Source organism: Narcine bancroftii, chromosome 3 (genome assembly GCF_036971445.1).
Source record: "Narcine bancroftii isolate sNarBan1 chromosome 3, sNarBan1.hap1, whole genome shotgun sequence".
In the NCBI taxonomy this organism is placed as follows: domain Eukaryota; kingdom Metazoa; phylum Chordata; class Chondrichthyes; order Torpediniformes; family Narcinidae; genus Narcine; species Narcine bancroftii.
Window position 1 is genome coordinate 145,131,045 of NC_091471.1, and position 20,893 is coordinate 145,151,937.

Below are 20,893 nucleotides of genomic sequence, written 5' to 3' on the forward strand. Positions count from 1 at the left end.
ATTACAGCCTACAAAGCAAAGGCAAACACTGTAGATAGCTGTGATGATTCTCTACCCAATGAGCTGAACACCTTCTATGCTTGCTTTGAGAAGAAGAACCAAACAATGCCTACTAGAATCCCTGAAAAGGCTGAGGTCCCTGTGATATCTGTCTCTGAGAGCGACATTAGAACTTCATTCAAGAGTGTGAACCCTCTCAAGGCATCAGGCCCTGGCAGTGTACCTGGCAGGGTACTGAAAATCTGCACCAACCAATGAGCTGGAGTCTTCACAAACATTTTTCAACTTCTCATTGCAGCAGTCAGAGGTTCCCACCTGCTTCAAAAGGGCATCAACCATCCTGGTACTAAGAAGAGAGGTGTGAGCTGCCTCAACAACTACTGCCCAGTAGCTCCAACTTCTGTGATGAAATGCTTTGAGAGGCTGGTTATGACTAGAATTAACATGTATCTAAGCAAAGATCTGGAACCACTGCAATTCACCTCTCATCACAATCACTCCACAGCAGATGCAATATTGCTGGCCCTCCACTCAGCTCTGGATTGCTCAAAAACCGCAATTCATACATGTGGCTGCTCTTCACTAGAGGCCGGCTACAAGCGTGGAGGAATAACTTAAAATTTACCTGTCATAGAACAGCCCTAAAAGGCTGCTCCAGCATCGCATTCATGTTGAGCAGCACCTCAGAGCCCTCCAGATCCGATGGAGGTGGGGCGACTGGTACTGTTGCGCCACCTGTTATAAATACGTGGAAAAGCAATGGCTGACTTCCCTACTCATAATCCCCCATGCAGCTGAAACCGCTGTTTCCCAGAACAGTTCCAGCTGCGTGAGGGATTGTGGGTAGGGAAGAAAGCCATTGCTGGGGGCAGGGGGGGGGGTAGTGTGGCAAGATGGCGTAGAAATAAGACGTGTAGTTCCACCTTTCCCCAGTTGGACTAACTAATACCCAAATTTAAAAGTTGTGAAAGTGGTTAAAAATAGTTTTTATAGACTTCTGAACAGTGGAGATTCAAAATGACTATAAATGTGAAGAAATCCAAGACATATTTACAAAAGAAATTACCTTATAAAAGTGTTGAAGAATTGAGGCATACCTATCAAGCTGAAGCCATGGAGTCATCTGTAGGAGCTCCCAAGCCTCAACATATTCCAGGCCGGCTGAGTATAACCCTGGCGCTGATCTCACATCGCAAGATGGCGCCGGTTCAGTTTTGGGTTCGGCTGGCTCTGATTCGCGCGGGTCAGCCAAGCGGCGACAGTCACGCGTGCCTGCTCCCGGGCATGCGTGGTGCATCGCGTGTTTGGGAACTTCTGGATAAAGTGTGGGGTGTGGGGGAACCCGGACGGCAGTGGGCTGACGAGGTCAGCGTGCTGTTGATGGGGGTGCAGACCCGCAGCCGCACTGGACGAGTGGCAAGTGCGGCGGAATAAGATGAAAGCCCTGCTTTGTTGGAATGAAGGCAGGAGTCTATGGAGGCTGGAATTAAGGAAGATAGGCCTCAAGAGGGAGTAATGGAACCTGGACTGGATTCTGTATTTACTATTTTGGAAGGGATTGCACATCAGATGGAAAATATGTCACTACAGATGTCTACACAGTTAAATCAGGGATTTATGAAAATGAAAATTAAAATGAATAATATCTGTGAAGAAATGACTTCTGTGAAGGATATGAATGTGGTTAAAAGTGATGTTAATAGATGCATAAAGGCAGTGGATTCTGTACTGGATAATTTCAAAAAAATTGAAAAAGCCTTTTATGAATGTAAAGATCAAGTGGAACAAAACGGAAGAAAGCCATTGCTCTGCCATGTTTTGAGCCGCAGAGAGCGGCCCCAAAGGCCGAAGTGGCCCGCTGAGGATGTCAAAGCCCACACTGGCTATCCCGATAGCTCCTGCCGACCCCCTCTGCCCCGACGGTTCCTGTTGGCCTCCACTGCCTTGAGAGGGTCATGGAAGAAGAGGGATGAGTGGGGAGATGGCTCACAGTCATCAGCCTCCCCCTAACCAGCTGCTTGCAGCGGCTGTACAATCAAGTCAGGTGGCGGAGCTCAGTGCTCCGCCGATTATCCTTCCCTGAGAAGGGTTGGATTTGGCACTTCAGAACCAGCTATGGTGCATTCAGAAAGGTAAGTCTCTAGGTGCAAGGGCAGAAAACCTCCGCCTTTAGTCAGGAATTTTCCTTGCTTGAAAGGGCTTATTAACTACAGCTTGGCTTTCAATACCATTATTCCCCTCAGGGTTGGTCAAGAAGTTACAAATTCTAGGCCTCTGTTCCCTAACTCTGCAACTGGATCTTTGATTTTCTCATTGGAAGGCCACAGTCAGTATGAATCGGAAATGACGTCTTCTCCTCACTGATTATCAATACAGGCACACCCCAAGGATGTGTGCTTAACCCATTGCTCAACACATTATACACCCATGACTGTTTTGTGGCCAAGCACAATTCCAAAGCCATCTACAGGTTTCCCCGATGACACCATGGTTGTTGGCAGAATCAAAAACAGCAATGGGGAAATGTTCAGGAGGGAGATAGATCAGCTTGTTGAATGGTATAATGCAACAACCTTGCACTCAACATCAACAAAACCAAGGAGATGATTGTGGACTTCAGGAGGAAGTCAAGGGAACATGACCTAGTCCTCATCGAGGGCTCAGTACCGTAGAGGGTCAAGAACTTCAAATTCCTGGGTGTCAACATCTGAGGATTTATCCTGGAGCCTCCATGTTGATGAAATCACCAAGAAGGCTCACCAGCAGCTATACTTTGAGGTTTCTGAGGAGATTCGGCATGTCACAAAGACTCTCATAAACTTCTACAGGTGTACCTTGGAGAGGATTCTGGTTGATTGCATCAGTGCTTGGTATGGAGACACCAACTCTCAGGACAAGAATAAATTCCAGAGGGTTGTTAACTCGGCCTGCGACATCATAGGCATCAGACTTCACTGTATCGAGGCTACATGAGGCAGTGTCTTAAAAAAGCAGCCTCTTTCTTCAAAGACCCCACCACCCAGGGCAAGCCCTCTTGACTCTGCTACCATCAGGAAAAAGGTACAGGAGCCTGAAGACGAGCACTCAATAGCACAAGGACAGCTTCTTCCCTGCTGCCATCAGATTCCTGAATAATTAATGAACTATACTTTTCGTGCACTATTATTTCACTTTTTTTATAGTGATGTCATAAGATGGTTATAATATGAATGTTTGCTCTATGTTGCTGCCACAAAACACCAAATTTCATAACTCGTTCATGATAATGAATTCTGATTCTGAAGTAGGGGAGAACCTGTAAATGGAAACAGTCATTTGACCCAAATCTGAACCGACCATCCTGCACACACTTACACTAATCCTACATGTTTTATTCCCCTGATATTTCATGCTACTTTCTCCAGATTGTACTACACAGTTACTCAGGATAAATCGGTTTGCATTTTGTTGGCATCTGGAAGAAGACAAGGACACCAGGGAAAATGAGCAGCCCTAATAATGAAGACAGAATTAAGTAGATTATGTTATCAAAATTGGCAGCCTACACCTCAGTGAAGAACAAATTTCCAGACTGTATGAAGATAGATTGGCAATGCAGATGTTAAAGTGGCAAATTAAGATCAGTCTGGAAAAATGTAGGGGCAAAGCATTTGGGCAGCAAGAATGAGGTAAAAAAAAAAAGCATAATAAATGGTAGAACACAAGACAGAGGAACAGAGGCATACATATTCAAAAATAGTTAAGGCATACAAGACTCAATGGGCTAATTGGCCTAATTTTGCTCCTATAATCTTATGATGTCATGAAACTCCTTTATCCTCAAAGAGTAGAATACAAGAGCAGGGAGATGATCTTAGGAATGAGCAAAACACAAGGCAGGCTATAGTGCAGAGCCTAGTCATAAAATACAATTCTGTGATCCATATTCAAGCTTCGTTTTAGGTGCTGACTGGATTTTTTTTAAGCATTCTCTCTGTGACAGCAGCTTCTCCCACTTGTGCATCTTCCACATCCCAAAGACGTGCTGGTTGTAGGTTAATTGACTAATTTAAGTACCCCGGCATTGGCAGATGGCAGGAAATGCAAAATAGAAATAATGGACAAGTACAAAAGGAGTTTCAGAAAAGTTAAGTGATGGGATGCTCTCATGAGGCTTGATAGGCCAAATTGTTTCCTTCTATGTTGTGATAAACAAGACTGGAGATTTAGGTGATGCCCACCTTACAGCTTTTTAGATAATAGAAAAATACCCTTCTAGATGTCACAAGTCACTAACCATACAGCTTCACATTCAGGAAAATTCTGATACCACCAGTTTTCCCAGAATGCATCTCTCCCACCTCACGAACACTGCTGTAACACAGGGGTCACATGTATGAGGAGACCTGACCAGACAGTGGCTACCTTCTTTGGAATAGAAGAAATATTTAATGTAAAATGATGAGAAATCCAGCAAGCAGAACAGAAATGGCAGATTTAAATGAACTGTTAGAATTAGGAGTGACCTTAAAAAACCTTTCTTTCGTCAGTCTGCAATGCACGGCTTCTGATGGAATCAGAAATTCTCACTATTTTTAAAATTTACTCAGTTGCATTTGAAACATGAAAATCTACCAAGCTATTGACCACAAGCTGGAGAATCAGTGTAAAACAAGTTGCTACATTAATGATGGACGCAGACGTGATGTCCTGAATGACTTCTGCGCCTTAAAATTCCTACAATTTTTGATAGTTTTTTCAATTCTTGCCAAAATATTGCCATATTTCTGTATGTGTGTATATATATATATATATATATATATATAGAGGTTTAATTTTCCTTCTAAAGATTCCTGAGAAGGCATGTACCGGTTGTACCAGTGTTCTGTGGTACAGCATGTCTGAACCATTAGTACAAACCATTAGTACACCATTAGTACAAACTCTTTACAGACAGACTAGGACCAAAACCTAGTCCTGATCACTGGCGTTGTAAAGGGGGTGCGCTAACCGTGCCACCCCACATTATTATTTCCTGTTTTAACCTTTGTTCAACCTTTGATACGTTTACATGGGGGGGGGGGGGTTCCATGAGGGGTCAATTTCTATTTTCCAGCATTTTCTGTGGTCCACCAATGGCCAAGTCTCAACGTTGCCAAATTGAAGAGGTACAACCTGTATAATAAGTAGGCGTTTACAAATTGGGGCTGCTCAGGATCCGTGCAGCCCCTTACACACTGGACCTTAAATTGGATGGTCAAACATCGACTGGCCAATTTAAGGGCACTCCTACCCCTTTGATAACACAGTGAGTGACATGTCACGCACTCACTGCATTGCCGGAGGCCCTGCAGGGAATCCCCCATTCCCTGTGTGGGCCTCCAAAAATTAAGTGTCCAGGGTGCGCTCAGAATTGGAGAGGGGGGGGTGAGGCAGAGAGGGTGGGGTACTGTTGGGGCCAGGGAGAGCACGGAGTCAGAACGCTGTTGGAGCTGGGGGGAGGAACGAGGAATCAGGGCGGGGGGTGGTGGAAAATGCTGCCGGGGCTGGTTGGGGGGGGGGGGGGGGGAGAGTGGAGTTGGGGCAGGAGCAATGGCAGACTTTCTTACCCATAATCCCCTACACTACTAGAACCTCTCTGGCATTCCTGCAGTGTGGGGGATTATGGGTAAGGAAGACGGCCATTGCATGCAAGTGCAGATGTAATTTTCTACCCAGGCAGCCATCTATTGCTTACAAATTGACCAGCAGCTACACAGTGTGTGTACATGGGTAGACGATCCACCTCCAAGGTTGTTTGCCTATCTATGCAGTTTTTTTTTAAAACATTCTACCCACTAATTGGACTGTACACAGGTAGATAACCCACTAAATTGGCAGGTTAAACCCATGTTACAATCCAATTTGTAAACCCATAGTATTCTGTGCAAGTCCACTTTTTCTTGTAATCCACACTGCTTACAATAAAAGTCTACCAGCTAGTAACTACCTCTTACTATGCCAGAGTAAGAGGAGGAGTGAGGGACTCAAGAGCAGTGAGTGGAGGAAATCATCTGAGGGGAGTGAGGTTTAAAAAGAACACAGAGACCAAATTGAGCGTTAAACAGAGTGTTGTTTTGTGGGAGGGAAAAATAAAAGGAGGGGAAGCTGAAAGAGGAGCAGCCAGTCTGTGAGTGGTCCAGTGAAGGAATGGAGCTTTGAGGCCTTGGCGAGCTGAGGACGAGCTTGCTTTCAGTGAGGTAAGGCCAGGTGAGGTATTTTAATCCTTTAATTAAATTATGAGTAGATAATGGAGTCAGCTAGGGGAGTGGATTGCTCCAATTGTGGGATGTGGGAAATCTGGGACAGCATAATTGTCCCAGAGGACGACACCTGCAAAAGGTGCAACCAGGTGCAGCTCCTGGCAAACCGAGTTGGGGAACTGGAGCTAGATGAACTCCAGATCACTCAAGAGAATGTTCTGAGAGATCGGATTTACAAGTATATGGGCAGCCAAGCACAGATTAAGAATAGTCAGCGTGTGTAATGGAGGATTAAAACCATGTACCCAGATGCTTTTTTGCTTATGTGGAACTGACGACACTGGGTCCACATGCAGGTCACCTTACTTTCAGAACTAGCAGATGTAATTAAACTCAGCCATGGGGACTTATCTGAAGATACACTTTGAAATGGAATTCCACTGTGAGGCCCAGGGAAAGCAGTTGTCAAATGCAACACTCTGAAATTGACGAATTGGTCACAACCTGTCTTGCTCGAGAAGTTTTAATAAGTCTTTGTATCTACGAGATAAACCAGAAAATCATAACATCCTGGTTCCATAATAATTAATCTTCTAAATTGTAGAATGTAATGTTCAGTTTTGATTTTGACTGACAAATATTAGAAGGAGTAGGCGCATGATTAATTGTTTTTGGGGTATATAAGCCTGTGGTCCTGCTGCTGAAGTTTAGACTCTCCGAGGGGTGGGAACACCCCTTGTCAAGAAGGAAGAACAGCCAGAGTTCGAGCAACGTCCCGGTCGGGGGAGGTGGAGAAGCTGCTACCAGCGCCCTGACAACCTACTACAAGTGTGCAGTTGTTGCCTCGCTTCGGCAGTTGGGACCAGTCCAAGCGTTGATAAGTATAGTTGGGAAGGGCTTGCATATTGTAGTGTGAAATCAGCTTTTGAATTAGTAATAAACATTTGTATAAACTGAACTGCTCTCGGTGTGTGTGTCTATTTTCTTTCGGTAGCTCAAACACTGTGACCAATCTAAAATGAACAAAATGAGAGGTATAAGTTTACCCAAGACAGCGTGGCTTTGTGCATGGAAGGTCTGTTTAACAATTCTTTTAGTTTTTCAAGGAAGTTACCAAGAAAGTAGATGAAGGAAAGGCTGTAGATGTTGTCTACATGGACTTCAGTAAGACTTGACTAGGTTCCACATGGGAGGTTAGGTCAGCAGGTTCAGACACTAGGTATACAGAGAGAGGTCGCAAACTGGATTCGTAATTGGCTGAATGGGAGAAGACAAAATGATAGTGGATGATTGCTTCTCAGACTGGAGGCATGTATTAGCTTTGCACCTCAGGAATCAGTGCTGGGAGCATTGTTATTTGCTGTCTATATCAATGATCTGGATGATAACATGGTAAATTTGGAGGAGTTATGGACAGCTAGGAAGGCTTTCAAAGCTTGCAGTGGGATCTGGACCAACTGGAAAAATGGGACAGAAAATGACAGATGAAATTTCATGCAGACAAGTGTGAAGTGTTGCATTTTGGAAGGTCAAACCAAGGTAGGACAAACACAGTAAATGGTAGAGCACTGAGGACTGCGGAGGAACAAAAGGATCTGGGAATACAGATACATAATTCCCTGAAAGAGACATCACAGGTAGACAGGTTGTAAAGAAAGATTTTAGCATCTTGGCCTTCATAAATCAAAATATTGAGTGTCGAGTTTGTACGTTATGGTGAGTTTGTACAAGACACTGGTGAGACCAAATTTGTAGTATTGTGTGCAGTTCTCGTCACCCAACTATATGAAGAATATCGGTAAGATTGAAAGAGTGCAGAGAAGATTTACTAGGAGGTTGCCAGGTTTTCAGGAGTTGAGTTACAACGAAAGATTAAACAGGTTAGGACTTTATTCCTTGAAGCATAGAATAATGAGGGCAAAATTGATAAGAGGTTTGTAGCGGCCTACACCTCAGGCCGACACAGGAAATCGCCGTTAAACGCGGCAACTGGCAAAACATCGTGCGGGCTGAAACCCCCATTTTCATAGGCCGCCGGCAAAGCGGTGAAACTGGCCAATCACCGCCAGTGGATCGCAGGGGGCCCAATCTGGGCCCTGGCATCTCAAGCCACGCCACATTGGTGTTGGCCGAGCTGACTACGAAAGGCAGAGCTGTAACTGAATAAACTCATGTCAAATACACTCTACTGGTGTATGCGTCTTTCTTCTCCTGTGGATTCGAGCTACAGCCTTAGGGCTATAACTGAGAGCTATAACCTAGCTGTAGCAGTAGCGACTTCACTACAGTGGTGACCCCAACTGGTCCAAAAGGCACTTCGGACCCAAAGATGGAAGAGCAACCTGCGATCAACACTGGTGCGTTGAAGCTCCCTGGCTTCTGGGCATCGCAACCACGGGTGTGGTTCCAGCAAGCCGAGGTGCAGTTCGCCACTTGACGGATCTCCACCGATGACATGCTACTACCACGTGGCCAGCACCCTCAATCAGGACACCGCAGCCCACATCATCAACTTCCTCCAGCAGCACCCAGAACAAGGAAGGCATGTGGCCATCAAAGAGCTGTTAACCCGTACTTTCGAGCTCTCAAAGCGCAAGTGTGCTGCCCGACGGTTTGGGGGACAGGCCTCTTCTGCCCTCATGAGCAACATGCTCGCTGTCAACGTTGGCCACACCTCCTGCCCGCTGTTCCAGCAGATCTTCCTGGAGAGGCTGCCCATTGCGGAGGAAGTCTTCGATGACCCCTGGAAGGTAGCTGCCTGAGAAGATCTGCTATGGACAGTGAAGAGGGACGCCTGCGGGCCAACTCACTCCTGGTGGATATCAAGGGGCTCCGGCTGCCTGGACATTTCAGTCAATCTCACTCAAGAGCACTGAACTCACCAGCCCCCACCTGCACTCAGTGAGTACTGCCGACAACGAAATCACTCGGATCCTAGCAGAATTTCCCTCCCTCATCATGCCTCACTTCCATTCGGCAGAAGTCAAACGTGAGGTGAGACACCAAATCATTACGCAGTGCCCTCCCCACCCACATCAGGGAACGGCATCTCCCTCTTCAGAAACTCAACCTAGCCAGGGAAGAATTCAAAGAGAGGAACGTGGCATTGTGCGGCGCTCCGATAGTCCTTGAGCCTCCTCTCGCCACGTGGTCCCCAAGGCAGTGGGTGGTTGGAGGCCATGCGTAGACTACCACAGCCTCAACGAGGCCACCACACCAGACAGATATCCAGTGCCCCATATCCAAGACTTCACTGCTAACCTGCAAGGGGCATGGATATTCTCAAAGGTGGACTTCATTGGGTCTATCACCAGGTCCCAGTACATCCTGAAGAATCCCAAAAACCACTATCATAGCCCCCCTTCGGATTGTTTGAATTTCTCCGCATGCCCTTCTTGTTAAAAAATGCAGCTCAGAATTTCCAAAGCCTGATGGATGCAGTGGGCCGGGATCTGCATTTTGCCTTCGTCTACCTCGATGACATTTTAATTGCCAGCCACACATGCACTGAGCATGCCACCCACTTAAAACAATTATTCTCCAGGTTGAGTGATTTCGGCCTAACCATCAACCTGGCCAAGTGCCAGTTTGGCTGAGAGACTATCGACTTCCTGGGCCATTGTATCAACCAACATGGAGCCTGACCATTACCCACTAAAGTGGATGCTATTCACTCTTTTCCCACGTCATCAACGGTGAAGGGACTACAAGAGTTTGCAGGTATGGTAACTTTTATCATCACTACATACATGCAGTGGCCCGCATCATGAGCCCACTCTACCCCCTCATGGCAGGGCCCAGTAAAAGCATACAATGGACCCAGGAGGCAACTAACCCTTGCCAATGCCACCCTCCTCGTGCACCCGCCCACAGATGCCTCCAGCACAGCAGTCGGGGATGTACTTGAACAACTGGTGAATGGACAATGGCAACCGCTGACCTTTTTCAGTAAACATCTCAGGCCACCAGAGCTCAAGTACAGTGCCTTTGATAGAGAACGGTTAGCCTTATACCTGGCAATTCTGCACTTTCATTACTTCCTGGAGGGCAGGAAGTTCAAAATTTACACGGACCACAAACCCCCTTACTTCACCTTCAGTAAGGTGTCAGATCTGTGGTCAAACAGGTAACAGCGGCACCTGTCCTACATTTCCAAATTTACAATGAACATTGAACACTTAGCCGGCAAATCCATCATGGTGGACAATGCCCTATCCTGTCTGGCTATGTTGGCACAACCCTACCCCTAGCATTGAATACACGGCCCTGATGTGCAGCAAGCAGACTCTGACATTCTAGCGTACCGGATAGCACTCACTGGCTTACAAATGGAGGATATCCAGATCACCTCCAGCAATCACACGCTGCTCTGCAACATCTCAACTGGTAAACCTTGCCCTGTTATTCCTGCTGCATGGAAGAGGCGGGTTTTCGACTCAGTCCACAACTTGGTTCACCCACCATCAGGACTATCGTCAAAATGGTGGCGAACAGGTATGTCTGGCATAGCCTCTGCAAAGAGGTCGCCCTGTGAGCCAGGACTTGCACTCAGTGCCAGTCATCCAAAATCCAGACTCGTATCAAAGCTCCACCACAGACATTCAAGCCAGCATGTTACTGCTTCAGCCACATGCACATTGACATTGTGGGACCCCTACCCATATCCAGAGGCGCACGTTACCTTCTCGCAATGGTCAACCAGATGGCTAGAGGTGGTGCCACTATCAGAGGGTTCAACAGAACCATGCACACGGGCTTTACTCAACACTTGGGTAACACGTTTCAGGGTACCTGAACATCTTACATCATACGGGGGAGGGGGGGGGGCAATTCACTTCAAGTCTGTGGACCGCCCTAGCCCACACCCTGGGGACCCAACTCCACCACACCACGGCATATCACCCACAGGCCAACAGGTTTGTGGAAAGGTTCCACAGATACCTGAAGACAGCTCTGATGGCCTGACTCACTGGGCAGACGAACTCCCTTGGGTCCTGTTAGGCATCCGCACCACTCTGAAGGAGGATTTTGAGGCATCCTCTGCCGAGTTAGTTTATGGCACACCCCTAGTTAAACCGGAAAAATTCCTGACAGCCCCTGAGGACTTAGGGGAGCCGCTGGCTCACACATTGTCCCAACTACACTAGCGCCTAGGCACCCACTAAATCTAGATCCCACGTCCAACCCTGTACTTACATCCCAAAGAACGTTACTGATAGCAAATACATGTTTGTTCGGCCTTATGGCTATAACCGAGAGCTAGAACCTAGCTGTAGCCAAAGTAACCTCACTACAGGTTTACAAAATTATGAGGGGTATGACAGGGTAAGGCGAGTAGGCTTTCTCCACTTATATTAGGAGAGATAAACATGAGAGGACATGGCTTTAGGGTGAAAGGGGAAAAGTTTAGGAGGAATATTATGGGGAACTGCTTCACTCGAAGAGTGGTGGGAGTGTGGAACGAGCTGTCATCTGACGTGGTAAATTCGGGCTCACTCTTACGTTTTAAGAAATAAATGGATGGGAGAGGTCTGGAGGGTTATGGAATGGTGCAGTTCAGTGGGATTAGAGGAATGATGTTTTGGCACAGACTAGAAAGGCTAAATGGCCTGTTTTTTTCTGCTGTAGTGTTCTATGGTTCTATCTATACGAAATTTCAGTTCAAGTAGAATGAATGATCTTAACACCCCAAGAGACTCTATAGTGTTTTTGAAGGTTACTTTCTATTAATTCAATGATAATTAACTGCATTATCCATTCTCTTCCCTTTATTTAAATTCTGTAAGGAAACCAGGAAAAACAATCCAGACCATTTCGCAACATTGTCGAAGCAAGTTAGATATCAACACTGAAAACTTAACCATATAACATATAACAGTTTATGGCATGGAAACAGGCCATCTTGGCCCTTCAAGTCCACGCCGGTTCACTCAAACAACTCTGCTAGATTCCCCTGCTTATTCTTCGCTCATAACCCTCCAACCCCCTCTTATCCATGTATATATCCAGCCTCCTCTTAAATTAAAGAATTGTCTCTGCCTCGATTATTTCCTCCAGAAGATTATTCCATTCAGCCACCGCTCTCTCTGAGTGAATGTCAGTCAATTTTTGAAAAACTACTGAAACATTAAACGAAATAGCAAGTGGCTTAGATTAAAGATTAATCTCAGAAGAAAATACTCTGGGTTAGCATCAAGTGGATAATGGCCAACTAAACATCAATAAATTTTAATTAAATTCAGAAGAACACATCTGTTAAGCTTAGTCTTAGACTAACTCACGTATAGTATAACTTATTTGTCCAGGAACATTTGTTTAGATCAAATTAACCCTAAATTTGTTTGCAGTTGGAATTAACCACAAAACTTGGTGTATATTTAACATAGTCATTTGGTCATTTGCACTGCAATTCTTTCAATTTAAGATAACTGACAAAAGTCTGTAGAATATGGTCAAGCAGCAGGAGACTATTACAATTTTGCTGGTAGAAAGGACTTTTTTCATTGATGAAATCCATCAGAGCCCTTTGAGGTCTTTTGCTGCAAGATATGGTTAGCATAGCTGTTAATCCAACACCAGGGCAGCACCAGCAACTCAGTTTTGAATCTGCTGCTGTAAGAAATTTTGACCTCTCCCCAAAACCATGTGGGTTTCCTCCAGGTGCTCCAGTTTCCTCCCATGTTCCAAAGACATATGGGTTAATAGATTAATTGGCCACAGGGGTGTAATTGGGGAGTGCAAACTCGTGGGACAGAAGGGCCCGTTATTGTGCTGTATCTCCAAATTAAAATTGTTTGGCCTTGCTTCTTGCCAATCTATTTGCATTCTGTTCCTCGGAGACTGGGCAGCATCCTTGTATGCAAAATACACAACTCTAATTAAATACCATCATCTAGTGGTTTGGTTTGGGAGTATTTAGCAGGGGAATGTTTTTTTTCTAACATCAGACAACTGACACTGGCCTACCTTGCCAAATCAAACATGTAAAGAAAAATTATAACAGATACAGAAATTTTTCAGTTTTAATTCATATCTGACTTAGTGATATTTGATTATTGTGGGTGAAGAAACACAGAAAAATTTAGAACCTAAAAGTTCATCTTAATGAAATCAAATTTCAACACTTTAAACAACAAATTTATAAAAAGGTTTAGTGATCTAATAATAAAAGCAGTGAAAATTTGAGAAGTTTTGGAGCAGAAAACCCCAAAACAATTTGATGTTCAGATGCTTAATGCAAATGACTTATTATACTGTGGATGCCTTTAAAACAAAAGCAGTTCAAAAATATAATAATATATGTGACTTCATCTCAAAATGTGCTTCTGAAAACATAATCCAATTAAAAATCTGACTTTGTTGAAAAGAGCCCGATGTTGTTGAATGGAGAGAATGGAAAGTTTTGGAAAGGTTCAAATCATATTGTGTAGACAATAAAAATTAAACTTACCATTGGGGTTGAACAGGTTGCAACTTTTCAAAGAGGTTTCATATCCAACTACCAATTCTTCTAGAATTGACACCTATATACAAAAAAATCTTTTATTTTTAAAAGTTAAAAGCAAAAACTGAGCTCTGATATTTATAAGAACAAAACTCTTACCTTCTCTTTATCGTTATACAATGATTTCAGGGTAGTAAATACAGGAGGACAACCTTTGCTGAAATTAATCCTTAAATACTTATCCAAAACTTCTTTAAATTTTTCACCTGGTAGAAAGAAAAATTAAGCAGACTTAACTAATCTCATATGTGCAAAATTAATTTAAAAAATACCACGTGGAGACAGGCCACAAGGCACAGGCTTATCCCAAGAATACATTGAATTTATAGTAATGTCAAAATCTCTGAAGTTGATCAAAATCTTTCTTCATATGGTGTCAGATGAGAAACAAACTGGAAGCATTACTTTGATCTGTTATATTTGCATTGACTCAAACAAGTTAAAAAAAACGATCCTCCCCACGTAATACCAGAAGAGAATTTCCAAAGACATTCCCTAGGTTATAAAACATTCTAATTGTTACATACTTAGGGCACCTGAGTATATATCCTTGGAAGGAAGATCACTTGGTATTATTCATAGCAGAATACACTAAAGCTCAAATACCTTGCACCTTGTTAGTATTTTGTGCCAAATTAACACAGATGTAATCTTATCAGCTAGAAAGCAATACATGCAAGAAAGGAATTCAATCCACACTTTCATGTATGGGTTCTGAACCTTTATCAAGGACCAAAAGAATGTTAGCAGGCAAGGTCAGGAGACAGAACTGTGATGGCAACATTACTTGAAAGGAATTATTAATTACTGTTTGTCAAGCCTCAATCCCATTAGAAATTTAGAAACTCTACACATTTTGCTGATGGAGCTACAATTTTGAATCTGTTCCTGCAAGTCTCTACTATCTCAAAAAGCAGCAAAAATGCCCAACACCATTGGCTCTTTGCTTATGACATGGAAGCTGGGTTAGATCAACAACCATTCTTCATTTCGCTTGTGAATAAATACACACTGAAACCCAGCTTGGTCAACATGCCAGATATTAGGTGATGAAGATCAAGTTTAAGGCACATGCATAGAGCATTGAGAGTTTGAGAACTGACCGATTAAAATATTTTCACAAAAAAATCTGTATGAAAAGATTGCGGCAGCAATTTTGGAAAATGTTCATATTTATTTGTACTTGGAGATTACCTCAAATTACTTTTGCAAGGTTCCATTTCCAATTGTACAAATGTAACTGAAAACTAGACAAATAAAGCATTATTTAAATTTACAGTTGCTTTTTTTGAATTTTCCATAATTCATTAATGTGATTGGCAGCTTAATACTGATAGGAATAACAGTGAGCAATAGATATGTGTGAGAAAAAGATGTATCCACTAACCCTGCTCATCTTTGTGGGCTTTTCTCCATGTTAGCACTATCATTTCACTACATTCCCATTTGCTAATTTTGGTTCTGGTCGATTTGAACATTTCTAGTTATTTTTTCCAGTACAGCTGAACACTTGCAGTCATATGATGTTAATTATTTTGTTTAACAAAATTATTTTAAAGACATCAGTATTTTTTAGTTATATACTAAAGAAACTGAAAAGATGAATTCACTCACCAGATAAAAAGTTAAGAGGTAGCCTTCTAGGCACTAGCCCTTTAGGATACTTTGTCCAAGCATTTTCGTAGACAGTAAGTCGCTCCTCTACACCAACTAAAGACACATTTTAAAAGTTAAATAAATTTCACAGATTTTTAAAAAATGCATACGGTTTTAAAAAGTTGCTTTTTCATCTCCTACGTTGTAACATAGTTATGAGCTAAGCCACACAGATGCCATAATACAATTCATTTGTTTAATTGCTATCAGAAACACTTGTGCAACTACATTTTTCCTATTTTCAGAAATAAGTGAGAAATATGGCCAAGGTTCCAGTCCTTGACCACTAATAATCAACATAATTTTTTTAACCATACATGTTGACAACAACCAAGAACTCCTTATTCTAATACCTTTGCCCTTCACTTCAGGTGAAGGGCAATCACATCCATGACTTACAAGGCTGCAAAACTGAAAAGAAGCAAACTCTTCTTTTCTTTATTTTTCACACCGTGAACCATATTAACCAAAATACACACAAACATTCCCCTCTTGAATACACATTTTCTCCCCTTTTGAAGCTAACTCTTCTTAACGCAACATTTTACATGATGATCCACAGTCTTCTCAGCACCTGTTCAAATTATTAAGCTTAGCCACTAATATCTAGTCAATCTTCCCTTCCTATCCTTACCTAATTTCTCAAAAGTCATTCTGTAATATTCTGAGGTTAAGTTTAAACCAGTACCAACTCTAATTTTTCAAAAATAAACTCGACTCAGTTACACTGTTTGTGCATCAATTAAGTGTTTCAGAAAGACTCTGTAAAGCTTGTCACTACCACCACGCCTAGTTTTATTGCAGCATGGATATCACTGCAAAACACCAAAGCATTTCTAAATTTAACTTTGCTTTGTTAAACATCAAATTATTATATTCTGATTGTAAAAATCACATTTATTTCTACAAAGATATTTTTGTTGGCTCAATACTTCAAAGAACAGAAGTTGACCAGATTTTGAATCAGGTTATACATCAGATATTTGCTCATGTATACTTTATGAAATAACATCAAGACTAATAAAGTAGACCTTGTATCATCTCTCCATTTCAAACCCAAGTTTCCCTTCCCTCGTCACCCATTAGCACTTTATCCCAGTCAAGACCCCAAATGTGCTGTGTGGGGACAGAGAATTAAAATCAATGGTAACATACTGAAGGGAGATGTGTTGATCATCATTGCTGTGCAGTTTTGGGGAAATCATTAAAACAAATCTCATTCTAGCTAAAATTCCATACTAAAAACTGTCCCAAAAGGTGCATCCCAGCTTCCAACCATTACTCACCAGGTCTCAGTGCTTTTTCTAATCCTTCGTAATAAGCCCAGTTTTCAGGATTTCTCTCCAACAACCGCCTGTACACTTCTGCGGCCTCTTTTAGTCTGTTCAGTTTTAACATCAGCTCTCCTGATTTCAGACCACATCACATTTTACAATTTTTCTTACATCATTTGTATAATATTAAATTAACATCAAGACAGAATATGACAAATAATCAACTTTGTCCCCCAAATTAAGTTGCTGAGTTTGATTTCGGAAGAAAAGGTACTCAAAGAAGGCCAACATGCATAATTTAAGAAAAATATATTTATAAACTATAACAACATGCACTTTGAATTCTGTTTTTTCTGAAAAGGTTAGGAATTATTACACTTTGTGGTCACATAACTAACAAGAACCAATCAAAAGGCTGTCAAGAGCATCAATTCTAGCTACACACAAACAAAACTGAGATAAAAATCAGTTGACTTTTGCATTTTAAAAAAAAATTCCATATGAAAAGATTACAAAATTTAAAGGATATTGGCTAATGTACTTCCTCAAATGTTATTGTATACATGACACTGATGGAGAGTAGCTGCTTCCTTTTAACTATATTCACCTAGTACTGGTTATTTTAATTTTACAATTTACATGTTGTGATTAAGACTATCGAAAGGCATTTGGATGATCCACATGTTGAAATGTGTGCAGAAATGTATGCAGATTTTTTTTTTTTTACCTTGGCACTCCTCCACAGCTAGTTTGTCACAAATTTGCTTTTCATGATTGTCAAGATGTTCTAAAGCTTCTCTGTACATTCCTCCTTCCCGCAACACTTGGTTCTGATAGAGCAGTAGCTCACTATATTCATAATCAATTTTATCAGGAGAAGCCTTAAAATGATAAAATTCAGAAAGTCATTTGGACAAGGAAATAATATATCAGTGCCTGTTTAAAAGCTACAATAAAAAAAAACTCCTTTCTTCGTGAATATTGTGAAACTGACAACATTAATTTAATTATGACATTTGCAACAAATTCAGTTGTTTTAAAGTTAATGCCTTGCCTTCTCTCTCCTTTAAATTTATCCTTGCAATATTGTCCTTCAAGAACATCAACTACAATTACTCACCATTCCAAAATTTCACCTTTGAACTCTTTAAACTTACTCAAAACTTTGGACACCAAATGTAGATTTCCTTTTACTTCAAGATTAGAGAACATTTGCAATTATACACAAATTCTAAAAAATAGCAGTTGCTTGAATTTTCTAATATAGAATCTTTGCATCAACGATTGTTCAAAGCCACAAGGATTTGAATATTGATTTTCAAAAAGATCAAATAAATGCAGTCTACATTTAAATGCACACCAGAAATGGCCATTCAAAAATCCTGTACCCATTGATTTTCAACACATTAGCCTGAGGTGGAAAAAATGGCTGAAGATGAAAAATCTGGTGGTATTCAGCAGGATGTGAGGACTGAGACCAAGGGTTCCAATGGTCCTTGCACTAATGTCTCTCAGCTGCCTCCTCCAAACCAAAGGATTGTGCATTTCTCACTCATCACAATATTTTAAGACACTCAATTTTGTACAATCTCATGCTCGCTCAACTTTGCTTAAGATTATTCTTGGTACACAAACTGCACTTCCAACATTCTTGTATCCATTCCGATTTCACAGGTTGTCCCAGTATACTATGAACACTGGGATGTAACACTAATCTTATTAACATTCCAACATTACTGGAGCCATGTTTATGTCTCTCCAGGCAAACTATTCCTTCAGTTATGCAAATGTTCCAATTTTGCACCACCGTTAAGATTTGCTGCTTAAATTTAGATTGAAAGTACCTTTTTTTTATATAAAACGCATATAATGTGCATGTTATATGAGTATTTTTTTTAGAAAAACAGGTACACCCCCCTCCCCCCAGCTCGTTGTATATGTGCATACTATATGAGAATATTTTTACATGTTGAAAGACCACACACAATTAATAGCAAGTGTGGAAAGTTATAGTGAGTGTGGGAATGTCATAGCAGCAATGAAAGAATGTGCACAATTTATAGCGGGCATGGGAATTTTTGATCTTGGGAATGTCTCTTTGTACTGAAATGCCATGGTATTCCTATAAACAGGACATTCTGGCTAGGGCACTGCACCGTACCATGTTAATTGCCCAGACCCATCTCTGAGGGAGGAGATTAACATATCAAGTGCCTCTAATTTGAAACAACATTAGAATTAAAATCCTGCTCAACTCTGAAGCCTGTCTTCAATCTATTTAATTGATTCCTCTCCAAATCTTGTTAATGTGTTGCAGCAGGATATCATCTATATAATGGACGATTGACATCTCTGGGGGAAGTTAAATGCAGGAGATTAACTGTGGCAGATAGTGATATGTGCTTTGTCTCATGACCTATTTAAATGCAAATTACTTTTGTCCATCAGAATTTAGAATACTACACCTATGTGGTATATGCACGTGTGCGTTATATGAAAATATTTTTACACAATTTCTGATTTTCTGTGTTATATGGTGCCTGCCACATTGACCACTGCCAGTGGGCTGATATCACCTCAAACCGTGCATCTTGGCGCCTCACAGTTCGGCGGGCAGCAACCTCCTTTGAAGAAGACTGCAGAGCCCACCTCACTGACAAAAGGCAAAGGAGGAAAAACCCAACACCCAACCCCAACCAACCAATTTTCCCCTGCAACCGCTGCAACCGTGTCTGCCTGTCCCGCATCGGTCTTGTCAGCCACAAACGAGCCTGCAGCTGACGTGGACATTTACCCCCACCATAAATCTTTGTCCACGAAGCCAAGCCAAAGATTGTGTAAAAATTAGAAAATCATGCATTGGGTCTTGGATCAATTGTCTTCCAAAAGTGGACTTCAGATGAAAACTTATTTGTCAACTCTTTTCGTGCAAGACGACAGAATGGCCAACATGAAAAAAATGACTAAAAATAAGACCCGTCTTTTTATTTGGAGATAGCAATTTGAATTAAACATTATTTTTTAAATTAAATCCAAATTATAGAGAATAGTAGAGCACAGAAACAGGACCACTTCATCCTCTATGCCCAACTACATGAATTCCATTAGGACTATCACTTTCTTGCTTATCCAACTAAGTCTTGAACATTGTAACTGTATCAGCCTCAACCACCTCCTCTAGCAGCTTTTTAAAAGTATGATTAAAGATGGGGATCAAAACCAATGAGAAGACACATTTTAAGGGTAAATATCTCCAGCGACCTGTACTTGGTCCAACCAGATAGTGATGGCTTTGAAAGACACTGGCACTGAAATTCAATAGATGATGTCCTATTGAAAATGACGGCAAGAAGTAGTAATTGGGAACTAAGAACTGAATGAGCATTTTGAGTCAGATTTCAATGTGGAAGACATGAGCAATGTGCCAGAAATTCGAGAATCAAGAGGCAGAGGTGAGTACAGTCGCTATTACGAAGGAGAATGCTTTTCGTAAGTTGCAAAGTTACTAAGTCACCTGGTCCAGATGCATCATACCCTGGAGTTCTGAAGGAGGTCGATGAAGGCATTGAGGAGGGATTAATAGTGATCTTTCAAAAATGACTAGAATCAGAAATGGTTCCAGAGAACTGGAAAATTGTAAATGTCATTCCACTTTTGAAGAAGGGAGAGACAAAATTTTAGAATCCAAGGTACTTGAAAGCGTGTGATAAAATAGGCTAAAGAGTGCATGATTTCCTTCATGATTGATTGACAAATTGGTTAGAATTATTTGAGAAAGTTAACAAGCAGAATAGACAAAAGGGAGTTAATAAATTATGTTTACTTGGAATTTCAGAAGGCCTTTGACAAGGTGTCAAAATGTGATGCTTTTAAACAAGGCAAGAGCCCACAATGTTACAGGAAAGTACAAACATGGATAGAAGTAGGGCAATTGGCAGAAGGCAAATAATGGGAATATAGGGGGCCTTTTCTGGTTGGCTGTCAGTGACTAGTGTTGTTCTGCAGAGGTCAATGTTGGGTCCACAACTTTTCACACTTTATGTTATTGATCTGGGTAACATAATAATTGGCTTTGTGGCCAAATTTGTGGATGTTAGAAAGATAGGTGGAGGAGCAGGTAGTGTTAAAGAAATAGGGAGTCTGCAGAAGAACTTGGAGCAGGTTGGGAAAATGGACAAAGAAGTGGCAGATGGAATATAATGTTGGTAAGTGTATGGTCATGCACTTTGGGAGAAGGA

The 20,893-nt window shown here is 41.8% G+C and overlaps 1 protein-coding gene across 1 annotated transcript in view; it reads right to left on the minus strand.

Annotated features, from left to right (window-relative positions):
* The window catches only part of naa15a (N-alpha-acetyltransferase 15, NatA auxiliary subunit a), an 88,730-nt gene that overhangs the window by 19,885 nt on the left and 47,952 nt on the right, over positions 1–20,893 (minus strand). The window contains exons 6-10 of the mRNA XM_069925348.1: positions 17,383–17,536; positions 16,668–16,787; positions 15,340–15,435; positions 13,825–13,931; positions 13,672–13,744 (exon numbers count right to left, since the gene is read on the minus strand). Of these exons, the coding sequence (XP_069781449.1) occupies positions 13,672–13,744; positions 13,825–13,931; positions 15,340–15,435; positions 16,668–16,787; positions 17,383–17,536 (550 nt within the window). The remainder of the gene's footprint in view (positions 1–13,671; positions 13,745–13,824; positions 13,932–15,339; positions 15,436–16,667; positions 16,788–17,382; positions 17,537–20,893) is intronic.